General features: G+C 41.4%; 1 protein-coding gene across 12 annotated transcripts in view; it reads left to right on the top strand.

Moving 5' to 3' along the window:
- Positions 1-19,476, top strand: part of CDC42BPB (CDC42 binding protein kinase beta) — a 117,066-nt gene that overhangs the window by 72,893 nt on the left and 24,697 nt on the right. For 7 of the 12 annotated variants that reach the window (XR_006176362.2, XR_006176361.2, XR_006176360.2 and 4 more), the window contains exons 12-22: positions 204-292; positions 2,054-2,296; positions 8,112-8,222; positions 8,712-8,956; positions 9,122-9,227; positions 9,915-10,039; positions 11,209-11,314; positions 15,517-15,665; positions 16,306-16,400; positions 16,488-16,567; positions 18,389-18,439. Coding sequence is in view for 8 of the 12 variants with exons in the window: in XM_008168170.4 (XP_008166392.2) it covers positions 204-292; positions 2,054-2,296; positions 8,112-8,222; positions 8,712-8,956; positions 9,122-9,227; positions 9,915-10,039; positions 11,209-11,314; positions 15,517-15,665; positions 16,306-16,400; positions 16,488-16,567; positions 18,389-18,439 (1,400 nt within the window). In the remaining 4 variants the exon portion in view is untranslated. The remainder of the gene's footprint in view (positions 1-203; positions 293-2,053; positions 2,297-8,111; positions 8,223-8,711; positions 8,957-9,121; positions 9,228-9,914; positions 10,040-11,208; positions 11,315-15,516; positions 15,666-16,305; positions 16,401-16,487; positions 16,568-18,388; positions 18,440-19,476) is intronic. The other 5 variants (XR_010600766.1, XM_065593652.1, XM_042858176.2 and 2 more) reach the window with 1 other exon arrangement.

The following is a 19,476-nucleotide window of genomic DNA, read 5'->3' as shown; positions in this document are numbered from 1 at the left end:
AAAAAGTAAAAAAAGAGGGTGAATCCTTGGTGCACAGAGATTGGCTAGAAGGCTCTACTGAGTGGGGAGATGGAGAAGAAGAAATATTTAAATTCTGTAACAAGTTCCTAGCCAAAGTTAGTGGTTTGTTCATGTAACATTGCTGTTTATGCTATTGGTGTAAATCTGGGAGCCAAGTATACTTAGTTTGAATTTCTGTACAGAACTACAGCATGAAGACTCCACACACAGGCTAAAAGGACTTGAAAAGCAGTACAGAACAATAAGGCAAGAGAAGGAGGACCTTCATAAGGTAATGGCCCAAATTGCATACCCTTAACGCTCACATCAGGTAGCGTCCAACTGGCAGTATTCCCTTAATGTTTGAAACAATGCTTTTCCATTTTGTTTGATATATCAGCATATTAGTCCACCCATTCATTTAATGAGTAATAGAGTGGCAAGATGAGTAATAGCTGTCTGAGGAGACATATATGTATTCTACATCGCATGTTGGTAGTATTCAAGTAATTTAAAAAAACATGCTTTCTTATTAGCATTTAAGGCATTCGTCTATAATTCATTTTTTTAGTATGTTCATGATACCTCTCATGAAATAGTGGAAAGTTGAAAAGCCAGATAGTCAGGGAAAACAACCTAATTTTCCTTGGCCAATCCCAGTATAATTTATAAAGACTTGATGTATCCAGGAGTGTGGAGGATAGTTTTCTAACTGTTAAAAAAAAAAATTGCTTTCTAAAGCAGAATCGGTTGGCTGTTCCTTTATCTCAAGATCTTGGAATATCCACAGAATTTTTCAAATTGTAAATCTATGGCTAATAATAAATTCCAGATTTACTGAAAAGTATTTTATACAAATATTTAATTCAGTAAGTTTAGCTGGATAACTTTTCCTCACTGAGCCCACTGCCACTAATATAAATAACATAATATATGGAGATATACCTATCTCATGGAACTGGAAGGGACCTTGAAAGGTCATAGAGTCCAGTCGCCTGCCTTCACAGCAGGACCAAGTACTGTCCCTGACAGATTTTTTTGCCCCTGATCCCCTAAATGGCCCCCTCAAGGATTGAACTCACAATCCTGGGTTTAGCAGGCCAATGCTCAAACCACTGAGCTATCCCCCTCCCCCATTTGCAGTAAATGAAAATTTAACTTTTTTTGATAAAGGACCAATATGCCATGGCTATAGCATCTAAAGGATTTTTTTTTTTTTTTGAAGATTGTTGTCCTGCTTTTGTGTGCAATACTACATATAGTATATCCAGTGCATAATTCAACCCTTTTATGCTGTTCTTTTTAAAATATAGTAGAGTATATTATCTTAGTGTTGCACTAAGACTCTATTATTATTATTTCACCACAGTAGTTTAATTACCTTGAAATACTTAATTATACATGATGTGTTTTTAAAGTGTTACTCTTTATTTTCATTGATATGCTTTCAGATGGCTAGTGTTGGGCATTGGTTAGGGCCCTACCAAATTCATGGTCCATTCTGGTCAATTTCACAATCATAAGATTTAAAGTGTTGAATCGTCTTCATAATTTTGTCTGTGGAATCTTGCATAAGATTTTCTTGAAGAATTTCACAATTTTGCTGAGCTCGTAGTGCTTACACCCATAGTTTTTGGGTTTGACTCTTGATCTGATGGCATTGTATATACTGGAATTTTCGGGGTGTGTTTTTTTTTTTTTTTAAGTGTTGTGCCATTTTGCAAGCACGTGGCACTAAGATGAGAACTGCCTTGGGCTGGTGGTACATTTGTGCCTTTTCTTCAGCCAGAGACTATTATGGAGATGGAATATCAGCAGTTGTATGAAAGGAAGTGACTAATTTGTGTGTACAAATAGAGACGTGTGGAATAACAAAGCTACACAAAGAGGAATGCCAAATTAGAAGCAGCACAATATTTAAACTCCGGATTTTTGTAAATTAGAAAAGTACATATATTGGTTAACTTTAAAGTAAAGACTGTTTGTCTTGTTTAGTGTGCTTTTTCCTTGGAGAGATGTGGATTTTTCATGTTGTCTTTTTGAATTTTACCAGCAACTTGTGGAAGCTTCAGAAAGATTAAAGGCACAGTCCAAAGAACTGAAGGATGCTCATCAGCAAAGAAAGCTAGCTATGCAGGAGTTTTCAGAGCTCAATGAGAGAATGGTAGACTTGCGCTCTCAGAAACAGAAGTTCTCTCGACAGCTTCGTGACAAAGAGGAAGAGATGGAAGTGATTGTGCAGAAAATTGATTCTATGAGACAGGAAATTCGTAAATCTGAGCGAGCCAGAAAAGAGGTAACTTGGCAAAATATTTAAGGCTAACATGTTTCAGCTGCTTCTTACACTTCACTTAAGTCATACTTAATAAAAGTAAAAAAACTCAGTGTAACCATAATTTACATTGGGTCTGTAAAATTGGCCTGACTGACATCTCTAGCTCATTTTATTTCATTTACAGAGTACATCTTAAATATTTAGTAGTTTGTGAAGGAGATAGTTTAGTGTTTTTCTCATGTATTCTAATTGCTTGTAATCCAGTGAAAATATATTCTTGCTATATTCTCATCTTCTCCTTAAAAATGTCAAGAGAGGCAGTCAGCTTGAAATCTAGTAAATTCCAAAGGTCAAAGCAGTTTATTCAGAATACCCCTGCCGATTTCCTCTTTTAAATGTTTTACTTTTCTGTGGCTGTATGAAAGAGAGGGGAAACAATAGAACAGACTAAGCAAAGTGTTCTCAAATTCAGGAAGTAAGCGAATTGGAAGTCATAGTTTCCTCATCATTTTCAATTAACTGTTTTAGTAGGTGTTTGTAACAACTGTAGCTAAAAAAAATAATCAGTTAGTTCATTTTTAAGTTCACTACACAACCACCATCATTTTATTAGTAGTATTACCATATGGCTTGGAAACACGAATTGTGGAGCAGAATCCTGTTGTGCTGGGTGCTGCACAGAACAAAAAAACAGTCCCTGCACCAAACAGTCTCAAGACAAGAGACAGCAGGTAAATAGACACAAAGGGAAGTACAAGGAAACAATGGGGCAGTGCTGGTCAGAATGATGGACAATATCAGTGCTTCTGTTTTTTGTAGCATCATGACAAAGGAGTTTTAAGGAGGGATTTCAAGAGAGAGCTTTGTGGAAGTTCACTGGGAGCTCCTTCCAAACAGGGAGGGCAGCTCCTCCCAAGCACAGAGGTGCTTGTTTGAAAATTTAAAAGGTTGAGCGATGAAGGCTGGAGCATCGTTGGCCAGTTGGTCATGGGAGTAGACATTTCAATAGTGAACAAAAGATTGGGTGGTGGTAAATCAAAGGGCATTGTTATCCTCTTTGACCTCACCCTTTGTCTTTCCCCAAACATCTCGGCTGTGTCCGAATGTGGCTGCTTTTTCCTTTACAACATTTCAATCCAGACCCTCATAATGTCCTGTATAGGTGCTTGCAAAACTCCTCCACTCTGGTTTCCTGACCCTCAAGTCCATTCAAAGTGCAGCAGCTAAAATAGTCACCATGATTTTGAACGTGTCATCCCCTTTTAAAATGTCTCTATTAGCTCCCTTCAAATTAAAGCTTATCCTACATTTTAGGCTATTTACAACTCTGCCCCTCTGCTTATAGACTCAGTCTTTAAGGCCCGAAGAGACCATCACAATCATCTAGTCTGACGACCTGCACATTGCAGGCCACAGAACCTCACCCACCCGCTCCTGTAATTGACTTATCTATGCTTGTAACTTAGTTGTCTCTCCACCACCTTTGCTGTGGTTGATTGCCCATTTATCCACCCTCCAACAAGTATCTTTCATGCCACCTTTACACATCAAGTGCTCTTCCTTAACTAGGCTGTAAAGTCATTGCCCTCTCCTCCTCCTCCCTCTTCAAGACTCACTTCTACTGTCATTTCAAAGTGACCATATCTTCGTAAGAGAGAAATAATTCATGGAAATATCATAATCACTTTATACTATACAATTTTATGAGACAGAATAGTCAAATACTTGGTATAAAAATACTTTCAAATTAACTGGCATAAAAGGTGAGCATTTTAAGGGAAGCTGATTTGGATGTTGGTATGTGTTTTAAGATGCAACTGAACTATAAACTTAAGGGGCTTATCCTGTGCCATTGTCATTGCCACAGTGACTTACATACCTCACTTCTCCTGTTCTCATTAATGGGGGCTACATGATTTTCCCATAGAGATGTTGTATGTTCTTGATTTATATTTGACTTTAACATGGGTGGTTCTTCGAGTGCTTACTCATGGCCATCCCATATTAGGTGTGTGTGCTTGCCACAGCTCTGGTCCCCCTCCACAGATCCGGTCCAGATGGCGAAAAAGCCTGAAAATCCTGGGTCTTTACGTCCCAGCCCTGGTGCTAATGCAGTTCAAACCACAGCAGGCTCAGGGCTTGGGGAGCCAGCCTCGGCAGGACCAGCCCCCACAACTGAGTCAAGGGCTACAAGCGCCATCCGAGCCACCCGCCTTCATCCTCTGCCCAGTTGGACTCGATCTGTGCTAAGCAAGGGGCCAAACGGTCATTTTGAGGGTGTGTCCGAGGGCGACCTACCAGACTATTCCCAGGATCCATCTGTCCCAGTATTTTCTAACTGCCTTTTCCTTTTCCTCCCTGCTTGGACTGCTATAACCTCAGACCGATGGGTCCTCAGGACGATGGAGCAGGGTTGTACCCTCCAGTTCCTTTCTACCCCCCTTCCCTGTCCCTTTTCAGGGACCCCTCTCACAAGAGTCTCCTCGCACAGGAGGTAAAGGGGTTGCTACAGCTGGGAGCGGTGGAGGAAGTTCCTCTCAAGTACAGGAACAAGGTGTTATTTTCCCTGTACTTTTCCAAATTCCAAAGGCCAAGGGCGGTCTACGGCGCATCCTAGATCTGTGAGATGTTAAAGTTCTGCATGGTTAAAGTTCTGCCTGGTTTCCCTGGCTTCTATTATCCCCTCCCTGGATCCTGGAGACTGGTATGCCATCCTCGACTTGAAGGACACATACTTCTACATAGTGATCTTTCAAGGACACAGATGCTTCCTCCGGTTTACGGTGGGGCCCCACCACTACCAGTTTGCTGTCCTTCTGTTCGGCCTGGTGACAGCACCGAGAGTGTTTACCAAGTGCATGTCGGTGGTAGCGGCTTACCTTAGGCGTCGGGGTATCCAGATCTACCTGTACCTCGATGCCTGGCTCGTCAAGGGCAGCTACAGTTCTCCAGTCCAAACGGATGTCACGGTGCTTCAAGCCACGTACTGCTCTCTGGGCCTACTGGTGAACGACAAAAAGTCAACGTTCGTGCTGGTGCAGAGGATAGAGTTCATTGGAGCGGTCTTCGATTTTACCTGCGCCATAGCGTTCCTGCCGCTGGAAAGCTTCCACACGATAGCGAATCTCATCACAGAAGTCTCCACGTTCCCTTGGACTACAGCCAGGGTCTGTCTGCGCCTGCTGGGTCACATGGCAGTGTGCACTTATGTGATCCATCAGGCCAGGCTCTGGATGCGGCCCCGCAACAATGGCTGGGGACGGTCTATTCCCAGTCCCAAAACCCCCTGGAAAAGATCATTACCATTCCCCAGGTGATACTTACCTCACCGCAATGGTGGACCGACCGCGGGGCAGTCCTGGAGGGGGTTTCGTTCGACAACCCCCCTCACTCCATCGAGTAGGTTTTGGATGCCTTGGACCTTGGCTGGGGTGCGCACCTCGGCAACCTCCAGAGACAGAGGGATCTGGTCCCCGGAGGAGGCAAGGTTGCACATAAATGTGAAAGAGCTCTGAGCAGTCCAGCTGGAATGCAGAGTCTTCCTGTAAAGCAAGGTGATGCGAGTCCTGATGGACAGCACAGCTTCAATGTTCTACATCAACAAGCAAGGGGGAGCGTGCTCATTGGATCTCTGTCAACAGACACTCCATCTGTGGGACTTCTGCATCAGCCACAAAATCCACCTGGAAGCTTGTCACTATCCCGGTGTCAAGAATATGCTGGCGGACCAGCTCAGCAGGGACTTCTCCTCTCACCACAAGTGAGGTAGCCTGCATGATCTTCCAAAGGTGGGGAACTCCCCAAGTGGACCTGTTCGCCATCAGGCTAAACAGGAAATGCCACCAGTTTTCTGTTCTCAGCAAGAACTGAGCAAGGGTTCCCTCTCTGATGCCTTCCTCCTGTCATGGTCAGGGAGCCTGATGTACGCGTTCTCTCCGATTCCACTCATCAGCAGGGTCCTGGCAAAGATCGAGAGACAAAGCGCAGGTTGTTGTGATCGCCCTAGCGTGGCCTCGCCAGCATTGGTTCGGCACGCTCATGAACTTGTCAGCGGCCCCTCCCTGGCCCCTGCCCAACTTCCCAGACCACGGTCGGCTCCTACATCCCAATCTCGAGTTCCTCCACCTCTTGGGGTGGATGCAGTGTGGCTGAACCTGGAGGAACGGACATGTTCAGAAGGAGTCCAACAGGTCCTCCTGGGGAGTAGGAAGCCTTCAACCAGACTGACTTACCTGGCAAAGTGGACGAGGTTTTCCCACTGAGCGTCCGAACGTGACATCTCTCCCTCGTGTTCTTTCATACAGGCTGTCCTGGACTACCTGCTCCATTTGAGGAACCAGGGCCTGGCACACTCTTCCATTAGAGAGCATCTCACACCTATCTCCGCTTTCCACCTGCCGATCCAAGGACAGATAGTGTTTTCCCATGACATGACAGTCGAATTCTTGAGAGGGGCTCGAGAGAGACTTCCCGCAGGTGCAGCTCCTGTCTCGCAGTGGTATCTTAACTTGGTCCTCTCTAGGCTCACTGGCCCGCCCTTTGAGCTGCTGGGTTCTTGCTCCTTTTCCCATCTGTCATGGAAAGTCGCGTTCCTAGTGGCGGTGACATTGGCGAGACAGGTCTCTGAAATTAAAGCCTTGACCTCCAAAGTGCCGTACATGGTCTTCTACAAAGACAAGGTTCAGCTGCAGCCCCATCCGCCCTTCCTGCCGAAAGTGGTCTCCACCTTCCATATCAACCAGGACATCTTCCTCCCAGTGTTCTGTCCCAAACCAAACAAGACCAGTGAAGAGAGGCGCCTTCACATGCTGGACGTCTGAAGGGCCTTGGCTTTTTATTTAGAATGTACCAAGCCTTTCAGTAAATTGACTCAACTCTTCATCGCTACAGTGGATAGGATGAAGGGCCTTCCGGTGTCCTCACAGAGGATTTCCAATCGGATCACCTTGTGCATAAGGACCTGTAACAATCTGGCGGGAGTTCCGCCACTGCTGATTGTCAGAGCCCACTCGATGAGAGCTCAGGCATCTTCAGCGGCCTTCCTGGTGCACATCCCTATCCAGTACATCTGTAGAGCCGCAATGTGGTCCTCTGTCCACACGTTCACAGCTCATTATGCCATCACTCAGCAGGCCAGAGGTGACACTGGATTTGACAGAGCTGTGTTGCAATCAACACATCCGTGAACTCCTACCCACCTCCAGGGGTACTGCTTTGGAGTCACCTAATATGGAATGGACATGAGCAAGCACTTGAAGAAAAGACAGTTACCTTTTCTGTAACTGGTGTTCTTCAAGATGTGTTGCTCATGTCCATTCCACATCCCTTCCCCACTGTCTGAGTTTCTGGCAAGAAGGAACTGAGGGTGGGGTGAGCCAGCAGTGCCTCTTATACCGTGCCATGCGGGCGCCACTCGAGAGGGCGCCAGAGCCAGTCCCCTACGGATACTGCTGAGGGAAAAACTTCTGGCACCGGTGCATGTGGCAAGCACACACACATAATACGGAATGGTCATGAGCAACACATCTCGAAGAACACCAGTTGCGGAAAAGGTAACTGTCCTTCTTTTTTTTTTTTTTTTTTATTTTATTACCCAACAGTAACCCCACTGGCTGACAGAGTGGTGGTGTTTGGACTACAAAGGGAATGAATCTTGCCTGAAAGACTTGTCTAGAAAGATAGTGGTCACAGTGTGGGCTGCAAGAGTTATAAGGATGGGAGGTAAAGAAGGAATCCTGCTGTTTCCAAGGACCCAAAAGCAGCCTGGAGGAGAGGAAAGGAGCAGAGTAGCTACAACTGTCTGCTTTGACATAATTCAAGATTTTCTTTTTCACAGCTGGAAGCTCAACTTGAGGATGCCACCGCAGAAGCATCAAAGGAACGCAAGCTTCGCGAACATAGTGAGATTTTCTCCAAGCAGCTGGAAAATGAACTGGAAGCACTAAAGGTACCATTATTTAAAAAATGCAAGATATGGGGAAACAGATGCCCTTTTCACTACTGATACACGACCAAGCCTCCAATAACTTTGCTTATTTAAGCGTCTGGTGGCACCTTAAAGACTAACAGATTTATTTGGGCATAAGCTTTCGTGAGTAAAAACCTCACTTCTTCGGATGCTAGAAGTGAGGTTTTTACTCACGAAAGCTTATGCCCAAATAAATCTGTTAGTCTTTAAGGTGCCACCAGACTTCTTGTTGTTTTTGTAGATACAGACTAACACGGCTACCCCCTGATACTTATTTAAGCGTGTGCATTTGTGGCACTTTGTGTCTTTTAACTGAATCGGGCTTTCCTAGAAACCTGACACAGCCTCTTGTTATTGATGTTAATCTCTTGGCTTTTGCCTGTCCACATTAAATCCTAACTTTTTAAGCAACACTAGAAAAATCTTGGGTCGTCTTTTCCGATAATTTTCACTCTCTTACTTTTGCAGCTAAAGCAAGGAGGCCGTGCAGCAGGTGCCACATTAGAACATCAGCAGGAGCTTTCCAAAATGAAGTCCGAGCTAGAAAAGAAAATCTTGTTCTATGAAGAGGAGTTAGTCAGGCGAGAGGCATCCCATGTCTTGGAAATAAAAAATATAAAAAAGGAGGTGCATGATTCAGAAAGCCATCAGCTAGCACTGCAGAAAGAGATCATGATGCTAAAAGATAAATTGGAGAAGGCAAAACGAGAGAGGTAAGGGTCTGTATGAAACCACTTTGCTGGAGAAATTCCACCCCTCCCCGCCCCCCCTTCTCTACTGTAGTGGGATTTTGGGCACCCAACTCCCCTAGCGCCTTTTGAAAATACCAACCACCCCCAGTGGTCTGTAAAGTTGTAAGTTCTCTATTTTTTCCTCAGGCACAATGAGATGGAGGAGACTGTAGGAACAATAAAAGAGAAATATGAACGGGAAAGAACCATGTTCTTTGAAGATAACAAAAAGTTAACAACAGAAAATGAAAAGGTAATTAGTATGGCCATTGTTTTGGAACAAAGTACAATTATTCTTCTTGAAAACTAGTGTTCTGTTCTTCACTTAAATCTTGTTACCTTTTATGTCACTCTGATATTGTGATAGTTCTCTATAAAACTCGCTGACCACAGAAGAAACCATAAACGTGCTTTAAAAATGGGATTTTTTTCATTAGTATGGATAGGAGTAATTCCGACTGTCACACATGTATGCCACGGACCTGTGCAAATCACTTTCTTCTTGTAGTATGAAGTGAGAGAGGTCACTCACACTTGTGGGATTGGTGCCTCCTAATGTTGAGTGGTGGAATTTTATGAAGAGCTGTCCACTGGGGATTTTCACCCCCTCACTCCCCCATGAAGTATTCCAAGGGTATAAACGGGGCTGATACCAACTACCCCCAAGCTTGGATTGCACAGTGTCTTTGACACTCATCGGTCTTTCTATTCATTTCTCCAGTTCACATTTCCTTTGTTTGAAGTGGCATGTGAACCTGAGTACTACTAGACCTGGAAGTCACACTTATAGAGCCTGGAAAAACGTTTTCCGAAGCTTACATTGATTTGGCAGAGCTTTTTAATATCCTCGAGTGGTCTTGTTTGTGTATATTCCACATGCATGATGAGTTGGAAGTGACATAAATTGCAGATGAAAACAACTGATCACTTTTCATTTCAGCTTTGTTCCTTTGTGGATAAATTAACAGCACAAAACAGGCAGCTAGAAGATGAGCTCCAAGACCTGGCAGCAAAGAAAGAATCGGTTGCTCATTGGGAAGCTCAGATTGCAGAAATTATTCAGTGGTATGTACTATTCCAGATAGCAATCTTCAGCTTTTGAAATACAGATAGGGCCTTTAACATAACCAAGTCTTCTGTGAATTTTGAAGATTAGTGGAAAACTATACATGGATGTGGTGGTTGATCTGTTTTGTCTTTTGTTTACCAATGGATTAAGTAGTAGGATTTTTTCATTTTGCAGCAAATTACTGCCATAGAATATTAAAGGCACAAGAAGACTATTTCAATGTCAGTTCAAGTCAAAATTTAAAATGATTATTAAATCATGAAATCACGATCCTTGGTTTCCTCTAGAATTTTCTGACATTCACTCAGGGCAACTTGTCTGGAACCCTGTAAGTTCTGGCAGCAGGAGACTACCTTGTAGCAATTCAGTCTCCAGTGTCATCGCCTTCAGGGCCTCTTGTATTTCCTTCTTTGATTTTTAGTGTTCCCACCCTCACCCAGACAAGCACTTGCAGTCAGAAAGATAGCCTCTCTCTCGCACACAATTTCTATTCATTAGTACCTTACTGGTTTGACAGGCCATGTGCAAGTGTTTCAAGAGTGTAAGAACACAGGCAGGCATGCAGGCCTACTCGCATTCCTAAAGGTGTGCTCACATTCTTCCTCCACCTGAGGCTCAGTGGTGATGGAGCCTAGGCCTAACGATCAGTGCTTCTCAGAAAGAAGAGTTTCTTATCCCTGGAGTGACCTTAGGCTTGAAAAGAATCTTTCAGCTAGTGAAGTAGAGAGGAAAGGGGCGCTGAGGGCATGTTTATATGCTTTTCTGGGCACTGAGAGAGGGGACTTGGGGGAGGCCCATAGAAATCAGCTTCTGGCTGTTCATGGAATAAGCAGATCAGGCTCCATGCAGTAGTAGTGAAACACAGTATGGTTCCTGTTGAGTTCTAGAGGGGAAGCTATCATGCAACACCTGGCAGCATCCAGGGGTAGGGGAACCAGCTGGAGGGAAGTCCTAAAGGAGGCACAGCTAGGCTCCATCCTGGGCCTGGCAATTTCCCCAGTTCTCTATCTCTGCTTGTGACCCTAAATTCAGTACAAATACTCTGTTGATAGTTGGCAGCAAGATGATTTGTTTCATGGTGCATTAGCCTGAGAATCAGTTTTATATTTTCTCCAGCTTCTAAACAAGGTCTTGCTTAAGTAACTGCTTTGTAATTGCACTCTAGGGTAAGTGATGAGAAGGACGCACGTGGATATCTTCAGGCTTTAGCTTCCAAGATGACAGAAGAATTAGAGTCATTGAGAATCTCTAGTCTGGGCTCAAGAACATTGGTAAGTTAACAGTAAGCATTCAGAAGGCTTTCTAATTCTGGATGCCTAAAATGCTTAATACTTGGCTTCATTTACTTCCATATTCATTTAGAAATCCTCTTATTTATCAAGAAAGGGTATATGCAAATAGCCAGAGGTGTTTTCTAATAAAGACTGTGTGCTTTGATTATCCTGTCTGCTTTGCCCCATTGTGTGTGAATCCCAGTTACACCACTGTGACACTTCTTGGGATACCCAGGCCTGTGAGTCGCCTTGTTACCATCTTCTCTAGAGAGAGGGAGTCTTGTAGTAGTGCAGTGTCAGCTCCCTGACACTGCCAGCCTTTCAGCCACCCTCTCCTCTGTGCTTATGCCAGCCCTTCCTTTCCCAGGCAGGTTAACAATAGGTGCACCAAATCTCTTTGAATCACTCCCCTGTGCTATGCAGCCCCTGACACTGACTACTCACAGAAATTCCAAATCCTCTGCACCCAAAGGTGCAGCGTACCCAAGTTTACCAGTTTTACCTTAAACCACCACTCCTGTGAACCACACAGCACTTGTGACCACTTATGATAAAAGTAGATTTATTTAAATAGGAATAAAGATTTAACTAGAAACAAGAGAGTGATGGAAACAAGTGGTTACAATATAAAACAAAATCATAAAAAGTGAACCTGAGTTTGCACTTACGAATAGTTACCTTTCCTATATAATAAAGTAGATTTTTCTCACCAAAGTTCCATCTGTTGCAGAGCTGGCTGGTTTCTCAAGAACCAGGGTTCAAAATTTCATGAAAGAATCCCCCCTCTGCCAGGGGTTTTCCTCAGTGAGTGGATAGAGTGCTTTTCCCTATTCTGGTAAACTGAAACCAGCCATTTATTTCTGCTCACAGGTTGGGTGAAACCCCTGCCTTGTTGTAGAGTGTCTTTTCTACCTTTAAATGGTTTTGCTGGTTTGTAGTGTCTGGTGTTTTTCCCCCATTGACTTTTTTCTGGCATGTGCAAAGGTAGACAATGAAACCCTGCCTTACCTTGTCAGCTGACGAGGGAGGAGTGACAGCTCCCTCTTGCTTGAATAGATCATCATTGAGACACATTACCTTGTGGTGACTGATTTATGATAGAATCACAGGACTGGAGGGGACCTCGAGAGGTCATCTAGTCCCGTCCCCTGCGCTCATGGCAGGACTATGTATTATCTAGACAAGAGGTTCTCAAACGGGGGGGTGGGAGGGCTCGTGAGAAGCGTTAGACAAAAAACACTGCCCACATTTTACCCGCAGCAATAAATAACTAGCAACGCTGCTTCCTCCAGACGTATCAGGTCTTCAGATGGTGTGGTGCATTTTGATGGATTTCTGTTGAGCTTGCCTAGCGTTATATAAAGTCGTTGCCATCTGTATGTTAATCAGTTTACATCTAATTGTAAGCATTAACCGCAATCACAGTGTTGCTTTTGCTCTTATTACAATGGATCGTTAGCTCGGTTTGAATCAATAACTTACTGTGTTTAATATTTCATGAGTTTCATGGGTTTTTGTATTGGTATATGTTCTTGTGTGCCTGGGGACGTAAACTACTACTACAAAGAAGGGGGGCACAATTAAATAAGTTTGAGAATTGCTGACCATCCCTGACAGATGTTTGTCTAACCTGCTCCTAAAAACCTCCGAAGACACAAATTCCACAACCTCCCTAGGCAATTTATTCCAATGCTTAACCACCATGACAGTTGGGAAGTTTTTCCTAATGTCCAGCCTAAACCTCCCTTACTGCAGTTTAAGCTCATTGATTCTTGTCGTATCCTCAGACACTTAAGGAAAACAATTTTTCTCCCTCCTCCTTGTAACAACCTTTTATGTACTTGAAAACTGTAATCATGTCCCCGCATAGTCTTCTCTTCTCCAGGCTAAACAAACCCAATTTTCCATCTTCCCTCATAGGCCATGTTTTCTAGACCTTTAATGATTTTTGTTGCTCTCCTATAGACTTTCTCCAATTTGTCCACATCTTTCCTGAAATGTGGTGCCCAGCACTGGACACAATACTTCAGTGGAGGCCTAATCAGCACAGAGTAGAGCAGAATTACTTCCCATGTCTTGCTTACAACACTCATTGTTCCTTTAATAATATCCATCTGTACATTTCTCAGTGATTGAGTCATGACCAGTTACGAGCTTTCTGTAGATACCTTGCATGTTGTTCTTTATGGATAAATAAGACATGTTTGCTGTAGTGAGTTTGTCAGGTCTGAGGAGAGCTGATTGCGAAGGACAGGGCACCTTTGCGCAGGGGTCTCTGTGTCACACAATCCGAATTTGATAAAATCCTGTATTTTGCTTGTTGCTAATACCTGCCGTTAATTGCAAACTATGCCTTTAAACAAGATTAAAGGGAAGAGTCAATAAAATAAACACTTCTAAAAGAAAGAAATAAAAGGGAATATTTTTAATGCACCGTATCCCAAAAGGTTTAGACACATAAATGAATAATAGCCATTTTCCCTGGCAGTAGTAGTAATAAAACTACAAGGGGTTTCATTCTTCATGCTGCATGGCATAAGATGATCAACATTTGGGATCAGGAAGAAAGTTTTCCTTATGGGAAAATGTTAAGCAGCTAGTTATATTAATTTATATTTCATAATTTTGCCTAGCGGTCTTAAAGAAAGGCGCCCCGCTAAGGAAAGCTTACAGTCCTTAGGGCAAAATTCTCTCTTGTCCTTGGTACCTGGTAAGTCCAAGAATGGGGAAGGAAAGCGTCTTCATGGGGCCTCTACTCACCCAACACACTCGTCAGCACACAAGGGAAAACTAACCTGCTACTGGTTTATACTGGTAACCATAGGCATAGTTTGACTTCTGTATTTGGAGGGGCAATGCCCCCATGCTCCCCAGTCTCCGCCCATGCTAGTAACATTACATCCCCTTTTCCTCCCCACTTCAGAGTAAGTGGGGAGCAAGAGAGCAAATTGTGGCTTGTAATTTTCTTCTTGATCTATTCAGGCTGCACAGCTGTGCATCACCCCGCCCTTGCTTGGGGTAGAGAGTGAAGTGTAAACTAACCCTAAATGAAGACAAGCGCAAGAGGAGGAAATGTCAAATTAATGGCAGACAGTGACGATTTGCTTTTTGCCTACTGTCAAAATATAAAAAGCGGATGACCTACTATAACAAGGCTGGTTTCATAGACTTTAGCAAATTTGTTCTAAATTAATAATCATGTTTTTGGAGCAGACTTCAGGTATATATGGAAATGAAATAAGGCATTGCCTTTCAAATTGTGGTTCTTGGACTACTGAGATTCTTTGGAGCACTTTCAGCTCTCCCCAGGTCACCAGTATGTTAAAATAGTGTTGCTTTCCTTAGTCTCAGTTGCTAAACTTCATTAGAGAGCAAAAAATATATTTTTAATATTCTGTTTCAGTGTAAGAATTGCTGCAGTTGCCATGGGAATGTTATACGGTTTTATGTTCTTGAGTGGGTGGATAGGTGTCCATGAGACCATCTCTATTAAGTTACAGTCCATATTATGAAAATGTTTGAGAACCTCTATAATAAAAAAAAAAAAACTTGAAAAATTATCTTTCTTAAAACATCAAAAATACCATTTTCTGGTATTAAAATGCAGAGGAATTAATCCATATCTTAGATTAGTATATAATATACAACAAGATTAAAAAATACATATATTGTCTTTAGGTTTCTCAAAGAGACGCTAACAACTTAAAAGCCTTTTGTTGTAAACAAACTGAAGTTTGTATCTGTCAGTAATAACACGCCGTTGATTGACTGTGAACATTCTAAAACTCCAATTTCACTCTTTTTAACTTTTCTCTCAGCCTGGACAATGAAAATAAGTGAAGTCACTTTCACCTTTGTTCATAGTCATTTTCATTTTCAAGTTTTTAGTGTTGCAGGGTTTGAGTTTCAGGCACTGCAGATGAACCATTAATTGGTTTAAAACTACTGACTGAATACTTTTATTGGTCATGGTTTTTTATAAAAGCCTGTTTTATAAAATTTAAATATTGGGCCAGTTTTGACAGTGTCCATTTAAACTCTTTCATCATAACAATGAAAGTGTTAGTATGTGATTTTAAATTAAGATCTCTGGGGGAAATCTGGGGGGATCAGAGGTTCTGTGTTCTTTGTATTTGTGAACAAAGGAGGAAAATTACTTTAGAGAGTTGATGTTAATGTACAATAACTTACTCCAATAGGATCCACTTTGGAAACTGCGACGCAGTCAGAAGCTGGATATGTCAGCTAGGCTGGAACTGCAGTCTGCTCTGGATGCAGAAATACGTGCCAAACAGCTAATTCAAGAAGAGTTACGAAAGGTTAAAGATGCAAACATATCCTTTGAGAGGTAATAAATTACTGAAGCCTGCAGTCTTGTTCATCTGAACATTCTAACATGCTGAGTTACCCTTAATGTACCACTCTTAACTACCTGTTCAAATAACAAACACTTTTTAATTTACCCTTCTTTATGCCAAGAATCTTACACCCTGACAGAAAATGATGTGGTCTATTACAGGTTTCTTCCCCAACTTCATTTAAAAATTCTAAAGATTTCTTGAAGTAATTTTTAAAATAAAGCATCATGCCCAAATGAGTGGATTGATTGTAATGTGTGGGTCTTTGCCATGCAGGAGAAATGGGTTCTAGGAGTAGCATCCGAAATCCCCTTTCTTAGAGCAGTTGGAGAGACGATGGTGGTATGGGGGAGGGAAGACCATCCTACCCAGAGATTATCATCAGTTAGCTACCACCTGCAACATCACAGGGAGAGATGCAGATAACCTAAAGAACTCTGTCTAGCATGGTAGTGAAATTGTAATTCTCAGGAATGGTGGGCTGGGGGAAATGATCTGCCTTAAAAAGAAGGTCAGTGTTGCCAAAGCTAAGAGGCGAAAGGGGGACTACTGTCAGTAAAAATAAGAATGTAAAATTATGTAGTAAATTTCTTGCCTTTCAAATATTTCATGGTTTTCATGTTGTTCTAGTAAGCTGAAGGAATCTGAAGCAAAAAATCAGGAACTGTTGGAAGAAATGGAGGGATTGAAGAAAAAGCTGGAAGAAAAATACAGAACAGATACAGGTAACTAAAGTTAGTATTAGAATTAATTTTGAGCTTATTATCTGTAGTGTTTTCTTTGAGCTAAATCAGCTAATTATTTTCTTTCAGGTCTCAAACTTCCAGACTTTCAAGATTCAATTTTTGAATATTTCAACACTTCACCTCTTGCACGCGATCTGACTTTTAGAGTGAGTTTTTACATCGTGACTACAAAAATGTGTCAGGAGGATTTTGAATTAATTAAAGTTTATTCATAGCTAATATGCAGTAAATTAGGTTCTGACAAATGAGTATGAAATATGCAAGATGAATTAAAAGTATGTAGCAAGTGCACATTGCCCCTATAATAGATGTCATGTAGCTAGGCATTAGTAGAGAAAGCAATAACTTTTTGAAATAGCTGCAAAACCCTACTTTAAGGTAATCAAAAGAACCAGGATATGAAAATGTCTGAGAACTTCTACTGGATAAATAATGCATTCACTTTTTTGGAACAAGCTTCACGTTAAAGTCAAACTAAAGGGCAGCACATACAGCTGCTGGTTACATGGTTGCATCTGCTGACAAACTGGCTGATTAAATGCTTTGATGAGCTCCAAAGGGTGACCCATCTAGTATGTGCAAAAAGAACAGGAGTACTTGTGGCACCTTAGAGACTAACAAATTTATTAGAGCATAAGCTTTCGTGGACTACAGCCCACTTCTTCGGATGCAAGTGGACTGTAGTCCACGAAAGCTTATGCTCTAATAAATGTGTTAGTCTCTAAGGTGCCACAAGTACTCCTGTTCTTTTTGCGGATACAGACTAACACGGCTGCTACTCTGAAACCCATCTAGTATGTGAAATTATGCTGCCTCCAGGGTTGGGCTTCAATGTGGAGGTTAAGAGTAGATGGAACTGGAAAGAACTTCAGAGATGCAGAAGACCTAGCATGTTGGTCTAGGCCAAATAAGACTTTTTCAAGGTTTCTGTTGCACGGTAGCTCAGCTTTGTCATGACACACCCTCTGATTTTCTTTAGAAAGTTAATCATACAAATTGTGGCTTTGGTGCGTAAAGTTTGTACATCCCCTGAGGAAACAGCTGTTAATTACTGCAGTGAATCACATTTCCTTACTTTATGAACTCTTGATCCTTGATACCTTTCTGGATATGTTTTGTATAACATTTTGAAACAGACAGTTAAGAATGAAAATCATAAGAAGTCTAATAGTGTAAAATAGAGGGGTGCAGTTATACTGGTTGGGATTAAATCCTGGTCTGCCTAGATAGATATTTGTATCTAGATAGTGTTGTCATAATATTACTGTGCTTTCTATACATTTCTCACATTGTTGCTGTTGCCAAGAAGACAGGATCATGCTGTGAGATGTGCAATACATAAACCTGAATGTGTGCTATTTCCTATTATAGTATCTGTGTGCTAGTGTATTTACTATTAACACAGCAGGTCATTCTGTATACTATTCCATTTCCACTCCCCAGACATTCCTTTAAAAAAGGAATAGATGAAAAGCATATGAAATGTGCTGCTACCAGGGTGTGAGTTCTTAGGTCGACTGATCTTGGTAGTTTCTCATTTAAAGCAAATTGACATTATTTAGTCAATAAATGATATTTTAAAGCACTTTGTATGAATAAGGATTGAATCATTGTTTTTATAATTGAAATCAAATATATTACAAAGTGTAGGGCTTAAAAAATTAAATCCATAATAAACCAAAAGGCCACGTCATAGATCCCGCCATAAATAAATAAGTGCTAAGGAAAGTTTAGTATCATTTTCTTACCAATTACAGTTAGAAGTCTGAATACTTTGATTAACAAAATTTCCATTAACTTTTTGAAGGTACACTTATACCGCCCCCTGATCTTCCTGGTTATTTTGGTTTGTGTAAATATCAGTTTGCTGCATAAACATTCATTTAATTAGCCTACTAATAATCCCTCTGAAGTTTCTTATGGGTGATAAGTGATCATTTTTATCCCTCATATCTGTTACAACAAAGGATTCTCTTTCTTCCTCGTCTACGTCTTCTCTGCTAGCCTTTTGGGAAGAAGTAAGTTCTTGCTGATACATTTGTCTCCTTAATTTATGACCTATTTGTAAGACTGGCATCCTAAAACTAGCAGATTTTTTTTCTTCCTTAATAACTTTTTACTACAAATTAACCCACTAAATAGAAATAGTTGGTTTGTTTTTTTTTAAACCTCCTTACAGGCTGACAATTTAAGATACTTTGACAATACAATCATGGCTAAAGATGAATCTTGTTTATCATGGTAACATACTTTGTTTTACACAAGGATACAATTTCATGTTTATTTTATATTCCTCAGTCTAGCACTACCTATCAGCATATAACAAAATGTCGATACATATCTAGTGTAACTGTGAGTTATCTTCCAATCTAAAGTAGCTGAGGAGTGAGTATGACTCGTACTCAACGGCCTTTACTACTAATTACATATTTTATGAAGTTTAATCTGATGTTTGCTAATCATAATCTTCCCAATGTCCACAGAGTACAATAATATAATATCCTAATTCCCCACCCAGCTGTGGTAACTCTAGAATTATAGCACACTACCCCTTGTACTGGCAATTAGTAGTAGTTATTGTAAATATGTATTTAATAGAGGATGTGTGATGGTATTAGTTTCTAGTATTAGTGAAATGTGTTGTATTTATTGTTAGAATTCCAAATGGTAACAGAATTCTGTCTATAAAATTCTTGGAAATATTGTTTAAATACTAAAAATAAATTGGATGAAGTCACTTTAAGAACCTTATGCTTGGATCAGTGGCTGCTCTACACTGTAAAAATCCTACTGTAGTAGATATTCCATGGTTTGTTGTCCAAGAAGCCTGGCTTCCTCTCATACCAGCGTACAAGAATGTAGGAGCAACATTCAAATATGTGATTGGTGGAGTCCAAGTATGTTATGAAGGGTCTTTCTTGGATTTCAGGGAGAAAGAGGCTGATGTTTATGGCTATTATGCCACCTACCATTTGGGAATTTTTAAAATATGATACTTCCATTTCTACAGTTTTGCTACCATTTAGTGGGTCTGATTTTTTTTTTTTTTTTTTTT

Source organism: Chrysemys picta, chromosome 4, assembly GCF_011386835.1.
Source record: "Chrysemys picta bellii isolate R12L10 chromosome 4, ASM1138683v2, whole genome shotgun sequence".
In the NCBI taxonomy this organism is placed as follows: domain Eukaryota; kingdom Metazoa; phylum Chordata; order Testudines; family Emydidae; genus Chrysemys; species Chrysemys picta.
The sequence above is the reverse complement of the archived record's forward strand: the minus strand, read 5'-3'. Positions and strand labels throughout refer to the sequence as shown.